Genomic DNA, 25,429 nt, shown 5'->3' with positions numbered 1-25,429 from the left:
TCATCTCCTAAGGAGAAGAAAAGTATATCTACACATTTTTTTTATAGTGGTTTTATATAATTTTATCTTTTATAATTATTTCATTTATTTTTTTTTATGTTTATCTTATTAATTATCATATCTTCTATTTGATACCATCAAATCATTAATTTGAATAATATTGAATTTCAAATTTAAATATGAAAAAAATATAATTAAAAAAATTTATGATCACATTTTCTCTCTCTTCTTATTTCTCTTAAATAAAAATAGTATTTCAGAGCAGATAATGTATTGTTATCAAATTATTTAATTAACTTATAAGCTAATTTCAACCATGTAAATCAGTGGTACACATGCATCAATTTCAAAAACTTTCTATTATTAGGGCATTAATTAATCATTTCAAATTTTAGTTCAATGGTATTTCAATTTTGCAACTTCTACGTGAAAGAGATATGGACCATAACCTTGTATCGACAAGTTTACTTACTACGCAATTAATTTTTGGATCCGTATATAATACTCCTTTCTTATAGGGTATTGAAATCCCTTTTAGAGAAAAGTCTAAATATTCAAGTTTAATCCATGCCTCAATTATTTAAGTAGAAGAAAAAAAAATTGTATTAGGTCACGAATAAATATCATTTTTAAGAGTGAACCAGTAACTACAACCAAATTCCTTAAAAAAAAAAATGAGTTACTACGACCAATAAGAGAGAAGAGAATAAAAAGCAGTTATCACTATTACTATAATTACTCACAGTTGCGTTGTTCTGTTGGAGTTAATTGAATATTATATGCCTTGCTTTCGTAGGATTTTTTTTGTAATTGTAGGTACCATGTGAGCTGTATGGTCCTTTTCTTTGTATCTTGGTTCTGTCCACATTCAGGCTCCTCTTGTGATTGTTTTGGACTCTTTTTATTAATAAAATTTCAATTGGCCTTAAAAAAGAACACTATTTCTATAATTCCTGTAAAATTGTAACTAGAAATTTGTTCAGCATTGGATCAAGTTGAAATTTAAACTGCAAATCCACAGCGTCTAATTTGTTCAAAGTAAATGATCATGTTCGTAATTCATAGCTTTTGTAGTGAGTTTTCTGTTCTTTTAAGTTGAAATTTGAATAACAAATCCACAACATCTAATTTGTTCAAAGTAAATGATCAAATTCATAGCTTTCGTAATGAGTTATTCTCTTTAAATGAGGTTGTTGTTTCCTGCATTTTTCATTGTTTTTAAGAAAGTGCAGGAAGTAATGGTGGTAGTGTAGGAAGTATGTCCCTTCAAACGATAGTTCTATTTTTGGTTACTTAACACCTTCAATTGTCAACAATGGGGACTCATGGTCCAACTTAGCACTCACACATGTATTCTAATCGTTCGTAAATGATCTCTTTTTTTATTATTAATTTACACAGTTTTTTGTTACAAAATGTGTTTGGTCTATGCACGTGTGTCTCAAAAATTAGTCTCAGTTCCTAGGAATATTTACTTATTTTTTTGTGGTCTTTTAAAAGTGGATGAATTTTATTCTTGCTATTGAGTGATTTATATTTAAAATTTTAAATCGAGTTGGCTGATTGTAATTCAAACCATTGTTGTCATTGATATCATATTAATTCAAGTCATTTTTTTTCTTTTCTTTCTATCTTTTATTTGTATAAATTGTTATTGATGCATATATTTATTGTATGAGTATGGTTTCTCTTTTTCTTTCTTCTAGCAATATTTTTGGTTGTTATTCACATGGTACACTAACTTGTATCCCAATATGCTTTAGCTATAGTGCAGGATAAACATGAATACTAGGAAAAAACTTCCCCTCCTTGCAAAGATGAAGGAAATTTCTACTCCAGCATCTGTAAAGGCCTTATGGCAAAATTTTCTACAAAGATTGACAGAGAATATTTTTTACAATGCTAAATTTGGCATCTATATAAAACCTAATAATGCTTGTAGAAATTCATTCTAAACTATGGCTCAAGAACTGTAATCATGGATCTACCACAGCAAAACCTACACGACTAATGTACAAAGTAATGTGAGGTGAACATTGCACTCCATGATTTGAAAACTTGCTTATCATGTTGATGCTTGCCCCATATATCTATCATTCTACCAAGGCCAAGCCACTAAGCAGTCTAACAGTAAAACATGACTCTCTTCACATTTTCTTTCAAGTCTGGCAATGGCTTGACACTATAATCACCAGCTGCTCGTGTTGCTTTGGCACCATGACCATTACCGTCACCTGCAGAGCCATTGTCTTGCATATCTGGTTCCATATAGAAACGTGCTCGAAACGCTGCTAAATGTGCATAATATGCTGGAGGAACTGCATAACAACAATTTCCAGTCAATTAAGTTTTAAACTATCCAAGACAAGTATAAAGGTTAAAGTTCAATCATGTTAAAAATATCATAGCTGTTCAACTAGTGTTGAGGGTAAGGACATGGGTGAGTCATAACTGGGACCAAACAACCGAAAAACTACATATTAATTGAAGCACGGGCTTACCAACTGATACTGAGCGTGTACACCTGGCATATGTATAACAAAGGTTGTTTGTCAGAGACTGAATTCCATCAGGTGTGAAGTTGTTTTCATCCCACAGGACATGATAATGAGCTGGCCGACTAGTACCCTGAATGATAATAGAAACACAGTATGCATAGTTAAGAAAAACTCAGATGTTTAGATTTTTTCCAAGATACTAGTAAAGCAGATCTTGAATTTCACTCTGGGTTCATGTGTAATCCTCCTATGTCAAAATTAAACAAGTCCTTAAGACATACTTGTGTTAGACATTAGAACCACACTGAAGTGGGGGAGGCCAGAATGCTAATTGCTAATAAAGATTGATATTTTGAACCTTAAAAAGTATTCTTAGAACAAGACCAGGCGAATGATTTTTCATAACTTCAAATAATAGACGTGAGAAAAACCAACAAAACACTTCTTATTGATAGTGCTCACTCTCCCTCTAATTTTGACAGTTTTGAACTATGACAATTTTCTTTCCCATAACCAATTCTCATTTGTAATTATAACAATAAATCCTGATATAGAAGGGAGGAAAGAAAACTATCTTCTACCTGGATGCCAGCATGGCTGCAGAGATAAAAATCAAATTCTGTTGGATGGCAGATTTTGGTATCAACAACAGTCCCTGAAAGACAATTTAAAACATGAAAATTCCAGCCCATTAGATAATCATTTTAAAAACCAAAGAATGATTCAAAAATGCATTTCTGTAGATAAGCTTTTTGGGAATGTGCAACATACCAGGCAATATATTCCCACTCCGATCTGTACTGCTTCTGTCCCTGTAGTTGTTTGCAAATAACCGGGTATGATGTCTTTTTTGCACAACTATGAAAGTTACTGGAGGCTGGTAGTTTGGTTCTAAGGAAGCACATGCCTACACAGATATAACTTCTCAGAATTGACATAATAAGAAAACAAGTGTATGATGAGAGAAAGTGATCCTGACCTTCCGAATTGCATCTAACTCATAAAGTAAAACTTGGTAAAATTGTCCTTCACTTACACCATCCCTGTTCAAATTTCAACATTCAATGTTAATATACCGGTAACTAACTCTTTCATCAAACTAGCATGTTTCAGAAAGCCATGCTCCTAAGTAAGCACACACATGTAAACTAGAATTTGAATGGATTGTGCCTGAAATATGGATAAAGGGAAAAACCATTTTGGATGTTTTATGCACTTGATTTGACAAGCTATAAAATGACATCATGCCTAACGTAGACATAACAGTTTATATGAATGATGCAATCTTGCAAAGGATGCATCCAGAAAACATCTGAAGTGCGGCTGAAAGCTTAAGCATGCATAATTGCATTTAAATAAAATTCATTTAGATGTCAAAATGATGAGCCTGGACTTGGAGGCTAAAAATTATGTGTATAATTTAAAAAATAGAGGGTGGGGGTGAGGGGGAGATTCATCCCTGACTGGCCCATTAATAGGAAGCTTACCAAACAAATTTCAGACTTTTCAATGGTGCTGTTTGTTATGAAAGTTTATAACATGCATTATAGATCTTTCATCATAAATTAAACATAATGACCTGTAAAATATAATTCGTAGTGGCTTTTGTCCTGTTGCCTTTCTGAAGGAAACCAGTAAATCTCTGCACATAAAAGGACACATGAAAATTATAAACTAAGATATAATATAATTGAAACCAATCATCAAAAAACCTAGAACAATTAATATTCAGAATTAAAATAGTAAAATTGATATTATTAGTACCGGATCATGCCACCACTAACTGTGCCACGAACAGGGTCTTGCCAAGTTTTGTACAAATCTTGTATAAGTTCCTGCCTATGAGCTTGAGCACATACTAAACCGGCATATTTTGTCACTTCGGGCCAGTCCTGGGATGCGACTACCTATAGATTGGGTAAACATTATCAGTTTCCAAAACCCTCAATGACTATCGCAATGCTATAAAACAAATAAAGATAAATAAATTAGAAAAATACAGCTGCTATTGAAGGGCTCAATTCTTCTCCATTTTCAGGGTGGGTTACATCTGCTCCGAAAATTATGGTTGGCATGTCACTAACCAATGGTATTCTGCTGCTTACAGCATCAAGAAGTACAGTGTTTCTACCTCCCATCTGCATCAAGAGGAGGGTAAGTGACCACTATTTAGTTATTGAAAGCCTTTATCAAAAGTAATAGTGATTTTAATTTTCAACATGAATACCCCAAAAGTAGGGAGCCTACATTGGCTAAAGATAAAATAACATGACTGCATAATAATTTCTACACCATGGATTGGGATTTTAAGCCTGTGTCATTGGCTAACAATTTCTAACTAGTGTCCATGTATTTATTGAAAAAAATTTAAGTTATCTATGCAATAATGAAGTAGACTTCAATACCAAAAACATGGTTAAGGCTTTGGTGATCAAGAGTAAACAAACCTTCACATTGATCTTCAGAGACACATTAGCCAAGTACTGTTTAGTGATTTTGAAGACATGCTTTGTCAGACAGCATTGTGAAATTAAACCAAGGTCAGTTTCACAAATTCGCTTGAGATCACCTGAAAACAAAAGATATTTAAATGAAAGCTCTGCATTTTAACTTGGAACTTATTCTTCTGTGTTCTCTTCTGTCAACTCAAGCAATGACAATCAGTGATTGATACCATATAACAGGGCTATGTCTACAAGTTTTGAGTCTTTAGACAAGTTTTTTATTTGCGTTTCATTTTAATACAACTCATCAATTTTTGTTTTATTCTTCTAATTTTGTGAATTATATTTGTTAAGCAATTTTAACATTTCATTTTTTAATAACTTATTTAATCATTATCTTATAACAGTTTATCTCAAAATCTTAAAAAATGTAATCTTTAAAAAATATTCAACCATCATTAACAATAATTGCAAGAAATAATAATAATAATAATAATAATAATATTCTCCAAACATTGCATGCACTAAAAAATATTCTTTTTAACATAGTTTAATACTTTTATTAGTACACTATAATTTATTTTGTTAGTAATTTGTTTACTAATTTTAATTTATAAAAAATGTATGCACTACTAATATCAAATTAATGTCCACTAAAACTTAAACATACACACAAAAACACATGCACTCTCATGTGTGGGCACACATATTTAATTGAAAGTTGTTAATTTTTATAATATATTAACATGCATCATGCATAAGATAAATGTTTATTTTATATAACAAAAAAATATTATATAAACTGTTATATTATAATTAAAATTCTTATCAAAAAAATATTTTGAACATATAATTATATTTTAATATTATGATAAGTTATTTATATTATTATATAAAATTATTTTTAACTATTAATATTTTTAAAAAATATTTGAATTCAACTTAAAAACAAAGATGAAAATATATGGTTTGTGCGACAAATATTAATTATTACTTTTTCTGAATGTTTTTTCTCTGTCAATTTATCCTTTTGATAAAAGGGTAAATTGAAAGAGAAAAAAAATTAACAAAAAAAGTTTAAAAAAATTAACAAAAAATTTTTAAAATATTCTTATTAAAAAATAATTCTTAAAAATATTCTCAATTAATATAGTTATTTTGTTTCATATTTAGAGAGAGAAGAAATTGTACTAAAATTTTTAATAACAAATTAAATACAAATAATATAATAAAATTTATTATCCAATAATTTAAAAATATTTGTAAGAATATATAAAAATTCAATAATTTAAAAGAGACCTAAGCCGGGTTGCATTATTGGCCTTGTGCTAGCCACCCATATAACAATCTTTTAGAGTTATTATCAACTCATGTGGCTTACCATAGAGAGACCCGTTATTGTCTGGCAATATTGCTAACAAAAGCTCCAATTCCTTTCCTTTAATTTTGCTCCCTGACACATGGTAAACATGTTTCAAAGCTTTTTCCACCTGTTCAGGTTTGGCATTGTAGATGGGAATAACAGACTCTGGATTAAATTCCTGCAAGAAAATCAATGTTGCTAAATATCAGAAAATTTCTTTCTACACTTCCAACACAGACAAAATAATTATAAAAAAAAACATTGAAGATTATTACCATGCCAGATACTTGACACATTTGAGCAAGTTCATTACAAAAAGTGCGAGCAACACTATCTTGCACGCTCCTTGAAAAATTTATGCATGCCCACCGGCTAACAGTCATTCCATTAATCATTTTCTGTCATTCAAGATTTTAGGAGACAGTATCAATACTGAGCCATCACAAAATTTTGGTAACAGATAAATGTAATGCCAATATGTATCACCTTGTTCATCATATTCCACTGACCAACTTGGGGTAAACAGTTCTTCTCTTTCCCACTTTCGTGATATTTAAGCTGCATTCAGAAGTGCTTTAAATTAATGAATGACAGGGAAAAGGTAAATTAAAGTTTCAGTATATGACAAATCAGATCTTTAGAAGGAGAAGCACATTACCCAAGGGGCCGGAAGAATTCGTGCTTCAACAGAAGCTAGCTTTTCACTGATTTTAATTCCAAATTCCTTTGCATAAGGATCTTGATCATAAGCATTATGTTGAACGGTCTGTTGGTATGACCCCCACCACCACCACATACAAATAAAAATAAAATAAACAAATCATTACTATGAAGCCCCGACAGTGTCATGTAGTTAAGAGAATATAAATGTGTGTGTGTAACCATAGTTAATGCACTTTTCCTTCATCTTAATCCAAGGTTTCATTTGTCACATAAAACCTCCCCAATTTCAAATCTTTATCTAAACATTCCAATTACTACATTGTCATACACATGATAAATAGAAGACAAGTTTGTAAAGTACTTTTGAAGCAAATCATGAAAACAATATTAACTTAATGGCCTTTCATTTCTTAATTGTTCTGCAATCAGATATTAGCACTTAAGAAAAACATGGGTTAGGAAGTGGCCATGTTTTTTGTGAAAGTTCAACATTAAATGAAAGGATTAGTTGTTGTAGTGAAGGTTCAAAGAATCAAAATTAAATACCCGTAAAATGTCATTTTCCCGATCGCGAGGTCTCTGGCAAGTAACTTTCAACAGAGCTGTAATTTGCTTCTCATTCAATCTTTTTGTATAACGTTGCCCCTCAACAATTTTGCAGGCCTGGGGAGCCAAAGGCAAATGACATTAGACAAAATCATTATGAAAATGTTGAGTGACTACTTCAATTGCCAAGAACTGTCCTTACCTCCATAGGTAAATAGTTAGCCTTCTTTTGGTTTCCTACTTGAAGGCAAGGAAGGTGAGTATATTGAATAGTGAAACCATACATCTCTTGGAAGTATTCAACTACTGATTTCATAGTTGAGTTCTCATCAACAGGAAACCTAAAGAAAATACATCATTATTTAGTGAGCTAACGGAAAACACTATCGCTTCTAAGACTGCTAGTAGGAAGAGACCTGAAAGAGAAACAACTCACACAAGTTCTCTGGTTGGTTGAGAAGTCAATCCAGAAACACGATATTTTCTTCTCACACTTCCTCTGTGTGTTACTTCAACTTTAACTCCTCTAAGGGCTTTCTTAATCTGTTTGACATCAAAAAGTAGCTCTGTAAATTGATCGATATTAACACCATAAGAGATGAACTCAGCAAACTATGTCCATAGTATTAAGTACCTTAATGCGATCAGCATCTGACAATGGCCTTGACAGCACATCTTTTGCTAATAGCTGGCCAACAAATTCCACTACTGGAAGAGGCTCAATAAACGCAGCAGACGCCATATCTATGAAATGCAAGAAAAAAATGAAGACAAATGAAAAGTATTTGGTTTGAGAAAATATTTTCTGTTTTCATTTTCAATTTTCACTTTTAATTACAAAAATGCCATGTTATTTTCATTTTGTTTTCAAAGATTCATACCAGAAAAGGTGAAAAAAACTTTTTATTGTTTTCCTTCTTTCCTTTACAAATATTTGAAAACAAAAAACAATTTCTAAAAGTAAACAAGGCTTCCTTTGTACTTTCATTGGACTACTTATATAATCAATATAAATATAAATGATATACCAATATTAAGGGAAAGGCCCATTTGTGTAGGCCTTATACTCTGGTAAAATCCACACCATGATTCTAATCCCTCTCCAAGCCGTTGCGGTGTTCTAATATCAGGTGAAAAGAAGGACCTCCCAATAGGGCAATACCTTTAAAAAAAATGCAGCCTTAGTAAGATAAACAAGAACTTAAGCTTCACACTTTCATTAAACTTGTCATTACTTGAATTTTAAAATCTTAAATCCCTTTGACCAATACTACCTCTTAGTTGACAGCTCTCTTAATACAATGTCAAGAATTTGAAGTGCCTCTTGCGGTGCATCAGCACGCCTACCAGCTAGAAACTGTCCCAAGTGATACAAGTTAGCCCGAGCAACGAACTTGATCACCACCCTGTACTCTCTTTCCCTTCTGAAAAATGGCCAATTGTGTCAGTTGAAAATTGAACTTACTTAAACATTCAAAACTGTTCAGTTTTATCTGGTTAGTGGTTACAGTACACGAGAGGAGTTTGTGTGTGAGTTGAGAGGGAAGAGAAAAGAAAAGAAAATATTTAAAGTGATTATACTTATAGGCAATAAATCCTTACTTAGGGCCATTAACTCCATCCTCTTCATCTATAAGCTTAATCTTAAACTCTCTCCAAGCAAAGGGAAGCTGCCCTGCAGTGTACAAACTTTTTCTGCCATCATATGCTGGAAGTCTCATCCCCAAGTCAGACTCTTTATACAGCCTCACTAGTTCTGCTATGATAGACCTGTTTACTGTTCTAGAAGACACTTCTGGGGTAATAGTAACCTTCAAAAAATAAAGCAACACATAATAATGACAATAAATTAAAGCAAAAGCAATAATAATAATACTACTAATAGGAAACAAAAGCCTCAAGCCAGATTTAAAAGTCTCATTAATGGCACTACAATAAAAAGGACTGCAAAAGCAGAAACCCTATAAGAGGAAAACCACACGATGAACTTAAATGCATGCTAGTTGTGCACTCAGAAGATCCAATTTAATTGCCTTATCAGAATAGTGATAGATCATAGATATACCAAGGAAAGGATCCTTACATCATATTGGTTCAAGTCCTTGTCTGGTAACTCTGCAAAGAAGTGGTTAGCCTTCACAATGCATTTTGTCCCAACTTGTCCATATCCAGGCCTAGGAGCAAAGGTCAAAGACTTGCTTGAAGTGGGAAAACCCATATCAGAGATGCAACCATTTTCAGCATTCTCATTTGCAGTACTTGTTAGTGTTGCAGTGCATGGCCTGCAACTAGGCCTCATCATAACATCTCCTTGATCAGGTTTTCTGCCACCTCTCCCTCTTCTCCTTCCCTTGTTCTTTGAGTGTGGCGAAGTTTGGTTATGGTTTTCTTGTGGCGGTGGACCTTTGCCATTTTGTGCAGCTTTGGTTGTCTTCTTGGCTTGATTCATAGGATTCTGCAAATGTGGTTTGATCACAAGGTGTTGCTCCGAACTTTCTTTCATCTGCCTCACTGGCATGTTGGCTTTGTTGTTGATAAGTGCTGGCTTACTCCTCTCACACCAGAAAGTGTACAAACGACAACAGTACAACACACTTGTCAAATGTGACAAGCTTCACAGCCAAAACCAATTTCACACTCTTCTAGCCTTTGCTTGTTATATCTGCAAAACAGTACCAATTGCTTGAGCTAAGAATGCATATACAAAGATAGAAAATGTAATTATTATATTGGTACGATCGGTAGTAATTACTGTTCATCAATGAGAAAGATCAATGGCTTGATTTGATGTATGAAGTCAGAAGAAGAGAGAATTAGTATAGGTGAAATTGAAAACTGGCATTGTATTGTAATACAAGCATTACCATTCTTTTGCAAAACTGAAAATCCAATATTTTCACCCTTGCTTCAGCAAGCAAATCCAAAAGTAGTTATGATCGGTAGGTAGTAGAAATATACTAGTCCATAGAGCAAAATAAGCCAAACAAAACTACAAAAGTAAATTTTTTGACGACATCATCTTCTGCCCTTTGCCTAAAAGTTGAAAAGGCCAGAAGACAAGGAAATCTCGGTATAAATTTGCAGCACGAAACATTAACTGTGCAACACGAAATATCACAGAGCAAAAGACAGAAAAAAAAAAAAAACAATTGTTCAGTGAGAAAGCCAATGACTATGTATGAGCAAGCAAGGAAGAGAAGAGTTATTATTAAAATGTGACTATTAGACATATGAGAAGCTCAGAAAATGGAAATAGCCAGAAGAAAAAGCCAGTTCTCACCGGCTTGTCCCCTACCAAAAACTGAAAATTACCAAGACGACGAACATATACAGCCACATAGCCACACTTAATTAAAAAAAAAGACAACAGAACAATGTATTAATTGTGAAGACAAATTTTGAAACCTTCACTTCACTGGACTACCATGAAATTGAGAAAAAAGGAAAAGAAACAAACAGAACAGAACAAAATCACTATGTCAAAGATTTTCACCAAGAAAAAGAAGAGAGAGAGAGAGAGAATGCTGGTAAAGCTTTTAGAGCAGAATGTTTTTCCATTAAATGCCTCAAACAAAGTCAAAACAAAACTGAAATCCCACCAAGAAACAAGTAAGAATGAGAATGAAAGTGAAGAAGCAAAGCTGAGGAAAAGAATTAAAGAACAAAACTTGAACTCACCCTCTTAGAAAAGGAGAGCTTGTGAAACATGGGTGGTAAGTAAGAAGTGAAAGGAATGAAAGGAGGGTAGAAATAGTAGAAGGGTGTGTTGGTGGAAGCAAAAGATTGACAATTTTGAAAGAGGAAAGGGAAGCAGGGTAAGTAATAGCGTTGATGATGATTATGATGATCTTATACACGCATGCAATGAGCTTTTTGGTTCTTTCTTTATCACGTGTAAAAGGCTTTCCCAGCTCTTTGCTTTTACTCTCACCTATCTGTTTCCGCAGCCTCGGTGATACACCATGCCCATAATAGAGACTAGTATTAAATTAACATGTTTTGTTTTGTTAGATAATTATATCTCTTAACTATAAGCATGTGTTTGGTAATTAATTCAATTTTAGATTTTTACGAATGAAAGAGTGAGTATTTATTAAAAGACTTAAAGTCATCAATTTCTTAAATAATCTTATTATATCAAGAAATTATTTTTTTTAGTTGCTTGAGATAGAAAATATAAAATTAATCTAATAGTAAAGAAAAAAAATGAAAGAAAAGTCATGAGTTGAAATCTCCAAAGTTAACAAAAGCTAAAAATATTGATAATTTGCCAATAAAGAAAAACTTGCTTGAGATAAAAAAAAATGATATACTCGAAACAAAATAAAGGTGGAAATTAATATTATATGAGAGAGAGAAAGAGGAGCAAGTATTGTGGGTAATGAGTCCAAAAGAGTAACTGAGGATTATAAAAGCAATCATACAAGGAAGAAGAATAATTTGAACTTGCAGTGGTCTTCTTCTCTGGCAGGCTTGGCTTGGCTTCTTATAATAGTAGTATTTGTGTTTGTGATTTTTTTTCTTTTCTTTCTTCCCTAATTTTATTTAATTTAGGGTGTGAATTTTTTCTCTTCTCCCTATGTAATTGTCCGAAAACTCTTTAACTTTGTGAAGCCTTTGTAACGGTCCATTCAATGGCATTGGCTTAGCTTTGGGTATAAACGGGGGCCCACGTTTCTTGTGTGTTGTGGGGCTGGTCTGATTCAGTACATGACGGTCTACCACAATTTATTGTTGAATAGGGATGGGGCCCAAGAGATCTACATTGATGATGACTTTGGTTTCAGATATGTCATGAGGATAATAGTTGGCTTGTTGGGTGGGGTACACATAGTCTACGTGGCTTCGGGTAGAGCTAATCATTAGATTGCGAGAGTGAGGTGTGAACATGAGAATAATATGAGATGAGAGATGACTTGGCTAGTGATCATGTTTTGGGAGCTCAACAGTTGGGTTCTTCCCCCAAATCATGAGAAACCAAGTAAGTAGGTTTCATCAAAAACCACTCGATTATAATTTGGAAGGTTGCCCTTTGGAAATTTGGTCTACTTATCATTGCCTTTTGACTCCCATGTCCCATGAGATACGGTTAAAAAAACTTGTGAAAATAATTTATAATAGTTTAAAATTACAAAAAAAATGGTTAAATACGTTTAAATGGTTCTCAAACAACTTTTAACACTTTTTAACCGTCAGAAATATAAATGTTACAAAAGATAATTCAAGGACCGTAAAAAATTTAGAGACTAAAAATAAAAGGTGATGAAAATTTAAAGAATAAAATCATAATTTATCTTTTATTAATATATCTCTTTACTACATAAAATGAATTGAACATGGTTCACCGTGTGCTGCTATATGTTAAACTTGTTGTCTTCCTCTCATATATGTCCTCTTCTTTTGCCCTTCATTTGTTAAAAGCCTTAAAGCAAGGTTCCAGCAAATTAAATGTTAAATGTTGATGGTTGTGTTTCTCTCTAAAAGTTGAAATACCTACTTATAAGCCTTAAGCCCGTGATATAGATTGAAGTATTCGCAATGTGATGCTTGAAATGGACTTCCAAGTCATTCTTGTATTGACCGTTAATTTTAGAGACATTTTCCTTCACCATGGTTAGAGGTGCGGTATTCTTTTTGGTAAACTTTAGTCATGGCCCATGAGATTTGCTCTTTATTAGGTCACCTCATTGGCTCATTCTTTCACTTCCTCCTTTATGGGGTTTTCCTTGTTGATTAAGATGTTTGGCTTTTTTTTCTTTGCACTTTTACCCCATTCATTATTAGAAGAAGAAAGAACAAGAAAATAATACTACACTATTAATCCATGGTATTGACTTGTTTAAAATAGACCAAGTTGACATGTTTGAGATAAATTGTTGAGTAAAATTGAATTCTAACGAAAGCAGATCTCGTGTAAGATGAAGCAACGATGCTTTTAAGATAAAACTACTGATTTAGGCCTATAGGTAATGCAAACTGAAGTGTATTCTAAATATTTGAGGTTTTCAAGTGACTACGAGCTCTGATAAAGTTGAGACACCGTGGGAAATTGTAAAATATATGTAAAAAACACTTTGATACTCAAGGTAGTGAATATTCACCAAAGTAATTAATGGTTTGAAATAAATTCCTACTTGTTTTAGTGATATTGGTTGTATTTATAGAGAGGTTTGAGATAGGTTAAGTTGTTTAACATAAGGCTTAAGGTCTCTTAATATTTCTTTATCTTGGTGTAGCAATAAGGTGATCTTACTTTGGGGCTAGATGTGATTCTTTATTCATGATTTTATCTTAAAAGTCTTACTGGTTTGGCCGAGGTTGTCTATTACATGGATTGGACCTTAAGCCCATTGCTGAACAATCATATTTGGTTTTTTTTTCTTCTAGAATTTAAAGTATAATTTTTAAAATATTTGTTGTTTCAAATTGGGCTCAAAACACAATCTATATATAATTGGTAATTTCAGACCAGTATTAGTCCAAAGTATTGAACTGACTGAATTCATCAAGTGTCTTTGTGTTTAGTTTAGGGTGGGAGGGAGAAATATAAGAAAAAATTTATATTTTTTAATGTGATTGAGATCCACACTTTTACACTTTATTTTTATTTATTTATTTTCATCCTCTAAATTAAACACAGTTACACAAGATCAACACCTACTACACATTCAAATACATGAATCCTGCAATGCATTTGAGAATAATAAAAGCATGCCTCAATTTGAAATAATTTTTTTTATTATATTAAAATAGGATAATATTCCTATTTGTGAGTATTACTTTTGAAAAACACAAGGTATCTCAAATTCTTGTAAATATACTCGCCCCAGTATTAAATATAAGAAAAAATATATATTTTTATTAGTCTCAAATATAATAAAATTTTAATTAATTTTTTCTTATTTAATGCTATTATTTTTAAAATATTATTCATTTAATTGAGATTTTAGTTTCAATGATTTTTCATAATATAAAGTTTCAATTAAGAATAAAATAAAAATATATATTTTTAATTGAAATTAGTACAATTAAATATAATTAACTAATTTTCTTAGTTAGCATAAATTTATTTTCTCTTGTATATTTGAAATCAGAAAAAAAAAGTACTTATTTTCATAATACTTATAGAATATTTACTATATATCGTCACTCTAGTAAAAGACTTCAACATCATCATATTCCCTTTTAATCTGAAAAACCACCTCATTCATAGCTCCGCCATCCCATATCAACAACATCTCAATTCTCAACCGCACCAACAAAGCACCACCATTAAAACATTTCAGACCAAGGTGAACTAAAAATCACTTCATCAAAGCAATTACAAAGCTTAGTCATTGTCAACCATTTTACTACGGATACCACAATTATTATAAACGTCTCAGTCAACAATACAAAAATTAAATCTTTTTTGAGTTTTAAAGATGAAAAGAAATCATTATAATTATAAGTAGATGAAACTTTTCTTAAAGTAAAAGCCTTTTATAGCTAGACACGTTCTGATCAAATCAAGCACGCCAGGTTACTAGAATTTTAATCAAGGTTAAAATGATTCCGATTCTATTGACTACCAAATGAATTCTAATAATGAATTTTAATCAAGGTTAATATGATTTCGACTCTTTTGACTTGCAAATGAAGTCCAATAATGAGTTAACTTTAATCATGGATAATATGATTTTGAGTCTATTTTATAGTGAATGTCTTAATATTCTTGGCTGAATATGATGATGATATATTTATTACACAATAGATTATTAGTAGTATATTTATAGCCCTTTTTTACACTAAAAAGTATCCAAATTATCTTTTATTTCACCAAATCCATGCACCACTATTTTAAAAACCATCAATTGATGGTTGATACAAAATAACACTTAATTTTAATTTTACCTTGTAATATTAAATATTTTTTGAATGACTGCTTTTAAGTGAAGAAGTATTATAAAATGATAACTGTTTATAATAAGTTAATAGTTTCACAATTTATCATACATTAACATATTATTGGTGCAAGAAATATTGCATCTTTGACCCCGAGCAATATTTACAGACATTGTTGCTTGGGGCCAGTGAACCCAACACAAACAAGGACCACTCACTGAATTCTCCCACACAATCCAATCTGAAGGTCAAGGAATTGAATCTAAACGACAGATATTTAACTGGAAGAATTTTATCAGAAGAGTCTGTGAGAGGACCATACAACAATAGTTATAACCCAACACAAGCGGAGTCTTTTTCTAGATAATTTCGGTTTTGCATGCTCACAATGTTCCAAGTCACATTTAATGCACTAAATCATTTAAGAGAGAGACAAGGACGACACTGGGTCATTGAGATTTGTTTTTCTTAGGAGGCATGGGCATGTTTTGTTCCGGCACGTAGACACATGGTTAATTATTTTCATCGCATAGTGGATTGATTAAGGACAAGGATGAGGAAGATGGGCAAGAGTGGTTCCTTTTTTGGGCTTTGGGATTTGTTTTTGTCACTTAGGACTTAAATAATGTAAATGTGTTTCACTTGTGCTCGTGGCTGTGGACAAGGAAGGGGCATGTTTGAGATTGGTGATGCTTGGTAGTGGTGGAGACCGTGAGTTCCCAAGCAAACCAAAAAAGTGGAATGGTGCGTGTGGTGGGGCCATATTTTCCAATGACATAATAACACATCCCAATATTGCACATTTTGCACTGTTGCATTGCAGCCTATGATTCTTCTCCACCCATTTCAATGTTGGGTTCTTTAATGTGTTTTTGCCCTCTTCTCATCCGTAGAAAAGGATGTAGTGAGTGGTGGTGCCCATTGTGTTGTGTGTACATTCATAGATGACCCCACCATAGCCTTGAACTTTCATATAAACAATGAACCTAGGTAAACTATATAAGAACTTTCAATTTTTAACATTTTCCACCATCACGTGAAAGGCATACCAAGACATCGCCATTCTCGGCAAAGCACTACTCATTTATCCCTCATAGAGTAACAAGTGATTGTTTAACGTTTGGTATGCTAAAAGGTGGCTACCAAGTTAAAGCCATCATTTAGTTGGAAATGTCATGGTACAAAACTTTATTCAATAATGCCATATTCATATATGATATGCGCATAAAAAAATTACAACGCAATAAAATGCATGTGTTCGAAAATTACTTCTTTACCCTATTATAAAATTTTGACACCTGTAAAATTTGGGGTTAATTTTGTTAACACTTCTTCTTTTCCTTTCGCTCCCCCCTCCTGTTTCCTTCTTCTTTTTTTTCTCTTTTAATTTCTCTATTTTTTCTTCTCTTTGTTTGATTTTTATCTTTTTTTCTTTCCTTTTTTTTACGTTATCTTATTTTAATGTTTCTTTTCTTTTATATATTTTTTTATTTCTTTTACAATTTTGTTTTCTTTTATGAGAGAAATAGTTATATTATAAAATTGAAAATTTTAAATTAAACATTAAATTAATTAATATATTTATTACAAATACTATTTTGACTTTTTTTAATAACTTAATCTATTAAAATTCGGTAATAAACATTTACATTTTTTTCAATTTTATTTTTCTCTTTTAGTAAGACTTTTTTTTTTAAGTTGTCTTTCACAATAATTATTTACTTACTAAAAATTCCTTAATTAATTTATAATAAATGCTATGAAAATGCATTATTTCTTATAATGATGGGACAAGAAAACTAACACAAATTAATTAATTAGATAAATAATAACAATTAAGTGGAAGGAGAAAAATGACGAGTTTCAATTATTTTAAAGATAATCTTGGAAAAATAATATATATTACTAACAAAAATAATGTTATTAATTAAATTAATCAACTTTCTTAATTACTAAAAAAATATAGTCTTATATTTATGTACAGGGGACAAATAAATACATTAAAATTAATTTATTAAATATATTTTTAACACAAAATATTATTTTTGTCCCAAAATAAGTGACGCATTTGATTTTTCAATATAACATTAATGGTTTTTTTCCACCTATATCTCTAATATAAATGTTATTCTTTTTCATCTATTTAATAAGATTAATTTTGTAAAATTATTACTCCTTTTCATTTATTTATTATATTTTAAAGGTAATCTTGAAAGAGTAACACATATTACTTACAAATTTAATGTTAATAATTAAATTAACAAAGTTTCTTAAAAGATACAAATTAATTAAAAGAGTCTTATATTTATGAATGGAAGAGTAATAAATATATAAAAATTAATTTATTAAATATATTTTTAACACAAAATGCTAACTCCATCCCAAAATAAGTGTTTTTAAATGAATATATAATAAAGTAAACTAAAATTAGTTTCTTAAATACATTTTTATTACAAATAGTTTTGAATTACTTCTTTAAAGATGTCATACAAGAAACTAATGTTGTTAAGTCATGTAGAACTATTATGGGTGAAAATCTCTTTCTCCGAGTATTTAACACTTCTTCATTCTTAAGACTAAACAATTTTTTTTTTTTTACTTTCTAATCCTATAAAATTATTTTTACTTATAAATTATGTATAATAATTTTTTTAATAATATTTACATCATGAATTTGAATTTTTTATACTAAAAATAAATTTAGATCTAATTAATTAATATATTTCAAATAAAATATTATTTTCACTCTATGTTTAACAAGTTTATGAAATAAAATTTGGTTGATTAATATTTATAGAATAATTTTATTTTTTAAAAATATTGAAATTAATTTATTAAATATATTTTATTTACAAAAATATTTTTAAATTATTTTATTAATAATATAATAATTAGTCTTTTGATAGTTATAACTAATATATTAGAGAATTTAGTAGTTAGTAACTTAGCCTTTTTTTTTCACGGGATGAAGATAATACTACTAAACACACATGTAATAACGCATCTCACGTAAGTACTAATGAAATATAAATTGTCTAATTGACATTAAAATGATAATTTATTTTATAATACTCATTTCAATAGTTTTCATCTAATTTAATTAATTTTTACATTTAAATTATTTAATATTTTTTAACAATTATAATATTATAAAATTCAATTTTTTTTATTTATATTATAACTGTAAAATAATTAATTTATTTTATTACTTCATAGTTTAAAATTTAAAATATACAAATTTAATCAAAGTTAAATCCCTTCCAAATTTTATACATAATAAATTTCTCATATAATTTTATAAATATTTTAAATTAAATTATAAATTTACGAGTAATTATAATTAAAATATTTTTTTCTCCTTAAATACTCTCTCAGTCTTTTTCTATTTTGGAGAGTTTTATTAGCTAATCATGTTTATTTCAATAAAAATATCTAATTTTATAAACAAATGTATTTTGAATATGCGTGATACGTCACAACAGGAATGACCCACGGGTACCTTGCTAATAAACTTTAAAGCGAATATGATTTATGGCCCAAAGAATACACACGAGTTGATCCCCTTTTTAAAGTGTCAAAATGATGGGGGGGAAAAGAACCATGACTAGGAAAACATAGAATCGTCACTAATAAGATCTCTATGGCAAGTGTTTCATGAGTTTAAAATTAAGCAATGCCACTTAACCAATATTTATTATTGGAACAAATGACTTGATAATTTGTTGTTTAAGTGAGTTGTTTATATAAGTAATTATTACTTAATTTATTCTTATCATTAAAGAATTATTTTTCAATTATAAAATTTAATGTGACTCAAGTTAAACACTCACTCTAATAACTTTAACATTGAAGTAGATTTTTTGTAAAATTTTTAAATTTATGTAACATTATAGAGCTTACAAATTTGAGATAAACAACTCATTTAAGCAATCATGCATTATACATATTCTAATGTAATTTGCTAAAGGAAAGTTTTTTTTTTTTCAACAATGAAGGAAAGTAAAAATTCATCTTACTGTACAGTAAAGTTTCTTATCTCTACCATCAAGCCAGCCAATAGATTAATGGTGTAGAGTGATTTTAATTTAATTAATAATCTTTAATTTGAGTTTAAGTATACAAACTATACTCAGAAAGAGAACATTATGTTCATAGCATAGTGCTACTCAATTTGAGTAAAACTGTTGCTAATAAAAGATACTTGTAAATTGTAATCTTAAAAAAAAATCCCTTATCTCTCTTCTATAGAATGAAAAGTAATTGTGAAATATGACTAGAATTATTCATATGGATGCTACAACAGCCCAGAGGAAATAAAAAAAATGAAATGCCTGCTTTACTTCATGGCCATTATTGTTGGCCTATTGTTGGGACAGATGCGACAAAACAATCCTGATTTTTTTTTTAATTGGTACCAGTCTGCCTTTGAGATTGGTTATTATTACCCACATATAGTGTTACACCTGAAGGTTAAAATCGAATAAAATATGTCGTAATTCTATCCTATCTCTCTCTGTAGTGCAATCTATATGTGTATACTTATAACATTAGGTTGCAAATTAAAATTAATAGAGGCAGAGTCACCAACCCAAGAGAAAGCCAGAGTGGTGGGAATGCTTAAAGAAAGACATGGATTAGAGACAAGTATGAAACTGCCTAGTGATATACACGTGAGGGAAGGATTATGGTTAAAGGAATATAAAATACTAATAGAATGTCAATATGATGAATCAAAGTTGTCATCAATATTTTACTCTCCAAAACCACATATGCACAGCATTTATGTCCATATGTTCCTGTTAAAGATTATATTTATTATTAAATTATTAATGTGGAATTTAGTAGTACTACTATATAAAAAGATCCTTATTTTAATGTCAATGTCAATAGAGTATGTGTTTGCCAATGCACGCCTGCAATTCCATTCATGATGGGTGTGGATATTTGTTTCTGCTTCTGACCTTTCTGCCTGCACTTGTAGTTGGGATAATAATTGCAATAACAGTTTGTGGTCTTTTGCCATTAAAATATGCAAACACTTGTAACATTTCCAATAGTATCCATCAAGGCATGCAATCGAAACTTTGGTACTCGATCTCATGCGGATTTTTGCTAACAAGGTACAACGGGTAACATAGTAAGGGGAAATTAAATACAAGGCCACTGAGAACTAAAGCATGCTCTCACTACCTAGGGATAGAGCCATAGAGGTAGTGTGTGTGTATATATATACTTATTTTTCAAGCTCAATGCTTGTTAACTACGTTATATATGACTTTGCTTAGGAAAAGAAACTATGTTATGACTTTCAAATTATTTTATCAGATTTGCGCTCGAGTATTCAACTTGAAAAACTAACCTCCAGTCTGAGAGCTATGATTCAGATAATTTCTTTATATATTTTTTAGAGATTTAACAACTCAATTAAAATTAATTTTAGATCAATACATTGTAACTATAATGTCTTTTTCAATAGAGTTTGGGTCTACTCTATAAGTTTACCTGCCTGACATTTTTGGTACAAAATCATAAGTCGGGTAATTAATAAACTATATGCTCACAATTTAAACTTAAACTTAAAATTATTAATTAAACTGAGAGAACTTTTGATCCACGGATAGTAACTATACAATATTTGAGTTCAACTTAATATTAATGTAATCAAACTTTTCATAAATTTAATATTATTATGATCCAAAAAATTATTATTAAATTTTAAACTAATCGAATCAAATTTCAATTCACTTTTGTTAGGTTGAGTTTGATAGGCCAACCTTTTATAATCCATTTTTCTCACATATACAATTCACATGCAAACTGCAACTTAAATTGAAAAATAAAAGGAATCAAATTATCTCCCTCTACCAAACTTGTCAATCTCACTGTCATGTATCAGGCAAACATAAAAGCAAAGACAGTGAAAGACTTTTACAGAGTTGGTCACATATCATCTTTTTTTTTTTTTATTTTGCCTTTAACTTTATACATGGCTTTGTGACTAGAGAAGTGGATCGACAAAAACGGCAACAAAACAGTTTTCCCCCTTATATAATGGATAAAACTGCAGCCTTGTAAAGAACTTTGTTTTTCCTTGGGTAGAAAAAGTCTAATGTGACAATGTTAGAATGCCTTTACCAACATCTCAATTATTTTTTTTCTTATTTGCTCGATTTTCATGCAGTACATTAATTAATAAATGTCCTAAAATTGCCACTTGTTGCAGAAAAGAGATTCATGCTTTTTAAGGAGACACGGGCTTTTAGCCTTTAGATCTTATCCTCAATCAAAATGGATCAAAGCATTAGAGCCCCACAAATTGTAACAATGGTGTTGAGTTTTAAGGACTTGTGTAAGTTCTAACTAAGTTGAACTAATATGAACTTAGTATTTTATCTATTTTGATTCTGAGCTTGTATTGGTTCAGAATACTGAGAATAGTTACACTGATGCCAAGAATATGTGTCTTTTTTTTCTGTTTTCACTGCAGAAGCAGATGCCCTTCCAGCATCTGCATGCCTTCTAACTTTGAGCCAAATACAGCTTATGTCGGTATCAGAAGGCACCAAAAACTTTCATCATTCATTCAAAAGCAAAAAATGGTCAGAAAAACCCCAAAACAAGGCCAAGTAGTACTTTCACTTTAGCTTCCTTTTCATCCTGTTTGTTTATTGTCCATTTGATTATTATCCACAATTCACAAAGGCCAACTACTTCACTCACTTCTTTTTTTTCTTTTCTTTCTGTAGAACAAAAGAACCAAGGACAATTTTGTCCATAACTCAGATATAGATTTGTTTGTTAGGTGTCTTATTTGGGCCCCACAGCAGCCCAAAAGTCCATGAGCTAATGAATCTCTTCTGTGGTGGCCATGGAATCAACATGATCCGTACGGTAGTAATAAGTGCTAGCAGTGCTAGTATGCTGGTTGATGCTTTTGTTGCAAAATTATACACTTTATCTACAGTGGGAGCTTGCTGAATGTGACAATGAAATTTGAGTAAAAATATAAACATTTAGATAGTAAAATAAATAATTCAGAATGATGCAGTGCTAATTATTAGAATGTAAATTTCCCATATTCTGTGAAAAGTTTTACTTTGAATTTGGTAGTTTGGTTTAAAAGCAAATAATGAAGATGATGTTCATCAAAAGAAAAGAAAAGAAAAGAAAAAAGATCAACAATGCTACAATAGTATGTAACTTTATTTTCATTTAAAGTATGCAAAACTTTTGTAAGTGTTTTAGTTTCCACTTTATACTTTTATTGGAGATGACAAAAGGTTGTAGCCTTGTAGGTGGTGATGGGACCAATGAGCTGCATAGTGAAAGGTGAATCTCGCCCGAGTGTGTGTGAGAGAGAGAGTAACATTTAAAACACAATGATTCTCTAATCTTAAAAAAAAAAAAAAAAAGATGATGATTCTTTATGCTTTACTTTGACTGCAACTGTGCATATTGCATAGCATATTCAAGCCAAGCACCATGCATCCGTTGAATGAGGAGTTTTGTGTATGTTTGTGGCTTGAAACAGTTACAAAGATTAAATTCCTTGCCATTCAGATAATTGTTGACTAGAGATAAATTTAGAAAGTTCAATACATACATATTGTTAGATAGTGTTCATGTGGTCTAGACCGGGCACGTAGGGTGATGATGGCAATTATGTTACTTATTGTCCAGGTGACGATGAGGCGTGGGACGGTGATAGTTGTAAAAACTTTTACACTCAAATTAAGAACTAGCAGAGTAACTAAGCAAATATGTACGAAAAGAACATATATGAGGGGTGTTAGTGTGTATATAAGCGTTTTGGAAGTAATGTGTTAGGTGGTTCTCCAGTCTTAGCTTAGTTGTTAGTTCCTGGCAAGGAGCTGATCATATTGAGGATCAACAATAGGATAGGTTACAGCATGCATGTTTGGTTATCAGTTGGAAAAATACTTTTGGGCGTTTAACGTATCTTTTGAGAGTAACTCATTTGAGTAACATGTTTGGTTATCTCCAAAAGTGTGTTTGCAAATAATTTTTTTGTCTTAAAACTCAATTTTACAAAAAGAAAAAAACTTGGGTTATTTTTGCAAACTCAGGTTACAAACTTAAGTTTAACTCAAATTTAAGTTTGTAAACTTTAATTCAAATTAACCATGCACTTGGTAGTTCATATTATGTTAAACACAGATACGTGAGGTTCATGCTTGTATTAGAGAATAGAGATACACTGAGATGAGTTAAGTCTAGAGGTGAGTATGACCTACTCTGACCGGATCTAATATCGATTTGGACGAATTCAATTTTTTTGGAAATTAAGCTTGATGTATATTAAATACGAGGTTGGGTTATGTATTAGGTTGTCTCGACCTAATTTGATGTCCTAATTATATAATCATTAAACTCTATTAATAATAAAATATTTTTTTAATTAATAGATAAATAATAAATATTTTTTATTTTTATTATAATAAATGCATGGTTTTATCATGAATTTTTTTATTTATAACTTATCATATATTTATAAATACATAATAAGACCAGTAAAAAAATGCATAATAAGACATGCTTAGAATAATCGTTTGAGGCCATTGCTTCCTGCACCCCACAATTGTTAACCAGCAACCCATATGAAAACTAAAAGGTCTAAAGCATAGCCTTACTACATAAAATTTTGGATTTTAGTGTTCCGGATTGGTGGTGGTTCTTTGTTAGACTAACTTCCGGATTAAGAATGCTGGAACATATAAAATTTTGTAGAGCCTTCTAGAAATGCAAACCTGGAATGTGTTTTTACCAGATTAAGCAATATGGAAAACAAATTTGTTTTTCGGATTGCTTAATCCAAAAATTATCAAAAAGTAATTTTAGATTTACATTTCCGGAACGCTCTACAAGGCTTTATATGTTCTAGATTTGTCGTTCTGGAAAACCACCAAATGAAAATTATGCGTCGCAAGATAGTTTCGGAATTTTATTAAATTTTTAAAGTTAAAAAATGCATAATGTATTTTATGGGTGCAGGAAGCAGTTGTCGTGATTCGAATATAACATTGGCCCAAATCCAGCATTGGTCAGTTCAACTTAAACTGGCCAAGTTAACTAGACCGAGACTAGATGTATTGTGCACAAGGTTTAAAAATGAGAAAATGTTATTTAAACAATAGGACAATATATTTTAATTAATTTTTAATTGTATTTTTTTTAGATGCGTGTATAAAAAAGATGAAAAAAGTAAGGGATTTCAAAAAATCAACATTAAAAAAATAATCGACTGTTTTGGAAGACTAGTATCCAATAAGCATTTAATGCTTTTCTCACAACTTTTTATGCAACATCATTGGACTATTTTCCTTGTAATGTTATATCTTCTTATAAAGTTTTCATTATTTTATGAGTCTTGTAATATTGGTTAAGAACTTAATAATAGTTTTTTAATTAAAAAAACAATTGAAAATACATTGGAAAAAGTAATTGAATGTATAATTAATAATTTTATAATAAAAAATGAAAATGTAAATGTAATTAAGTTATGTTTTACTCAGTTTTTTTAGTTTAAAAGTCATTTTAAAATTGAAACTCAAAATAGAATTTTTAAAATAAAGTGAAAGTTTGGTACATTTGGCTTTAAAACTATTTGTATGTAAAAAATTTTGTTTGGTTGTGTCATAGTAGGAGTGAAAATAGGTTAGACGGCTCATCGAGAGCCTATGGCTTGATTTGTGAAAAGTTTGGTTTGTTTATTATAAAAGTTAGACTTAGACTTTTTTTTTAAAAAATAACTAAAAAAGTTAGATTTTAAACTTAAAAAAAAAACCTGTTGGACTTGACAAGCTAACCTATTTATATAATAAATTAATAATACATAACATTATATATAGGTCCGGGCCTATTAGACTCATTGACTAGTTTAGACTCCTTGGTCTAATTAGGCCTATAAATTTATTTATAGACTCTTGTATAGAATAAGTCACACAAACAAACTTTTAGATTAAATTAGACTTTTAAATAAGTCAAGCTAAACCTTAAAAAAAGACATGCAA

The 25,429-nt window shown here is 30.6% G+C and overlaps 1 protein-coding gene across 1 annotated transcript; it reads right to left on the bottom strand.

Annotated features, from left to right (window-relative positions):
* Positions 1 to 1,789: 1,789 nt before the first annotated feature.
* LOC114369543 (protein argonaute 10-like) lies at positions 1,790 to 11,436 on the bottom strand. Its single transcript, XM_028326772.1, has 22 exons — positions 11,193 to 11,436; positions 9,598 to 10,176; positions 9,117 to 9,325; positions 8,789 to 8,938; positions 8,543 to 8,676; positions 8,149 to 8,258; positions 7,951 to 8,057; positions 7,717 to 7,855; positions 7,515 to 7,631; positions 6,964 to 7,071; positions 6,792 to 6,863; positions 6,581 to 6,703; positions 6,324 to 6,483; positions 4,946 to 5,067; positions 4,499 to 4,636; positions 4,263 to 4,405; positions 4,078 to 4,140; positions 3,478 to 3,541; positions 3,270 to 3,405; positions 3,080 to 3,153; positions 2,502 to 2,628; positions 1,790 to 2,318 (listed from the first exon to the last, which is right to left on the bottom strand). Exons 2-22 carry the CDS (start codon positions 10,030 to 10,032, stop codon positions 2,125 to 2,127), a joined length of 2,925 nt encoding a protein of 974 aa, XP_028182573.1. The 5' UTR covers positions 10,033 to 10,176; positions 11,193 to 11,436; the 3' UTR covers positions 1,790 to 2,124.
* Positions 11,437 to 25,429: the final 13,993 nt, after the last annotated feature.

The sequence above is a fragment of the Glycine soja genome, chromosome 10 (assembly GCF_004193775.1).
Source record: "Glycine soja cultivar W05 chromosome 10, ASM419377v2, whole genome shotgun sequence".
NCBI classification, from domain to species: domain Eukaryota; kingdom Viridiplantae; phylum Streptophyta; class Magnoliopsida; order Fabales; family Fabaceae; genus Glycine; species Glycine soja.
The sequence above is the reverse complement of the archived record's forward strand: the minus strand, read 5'-3'. Positions and strand labels throughout refer to the sequence as shown.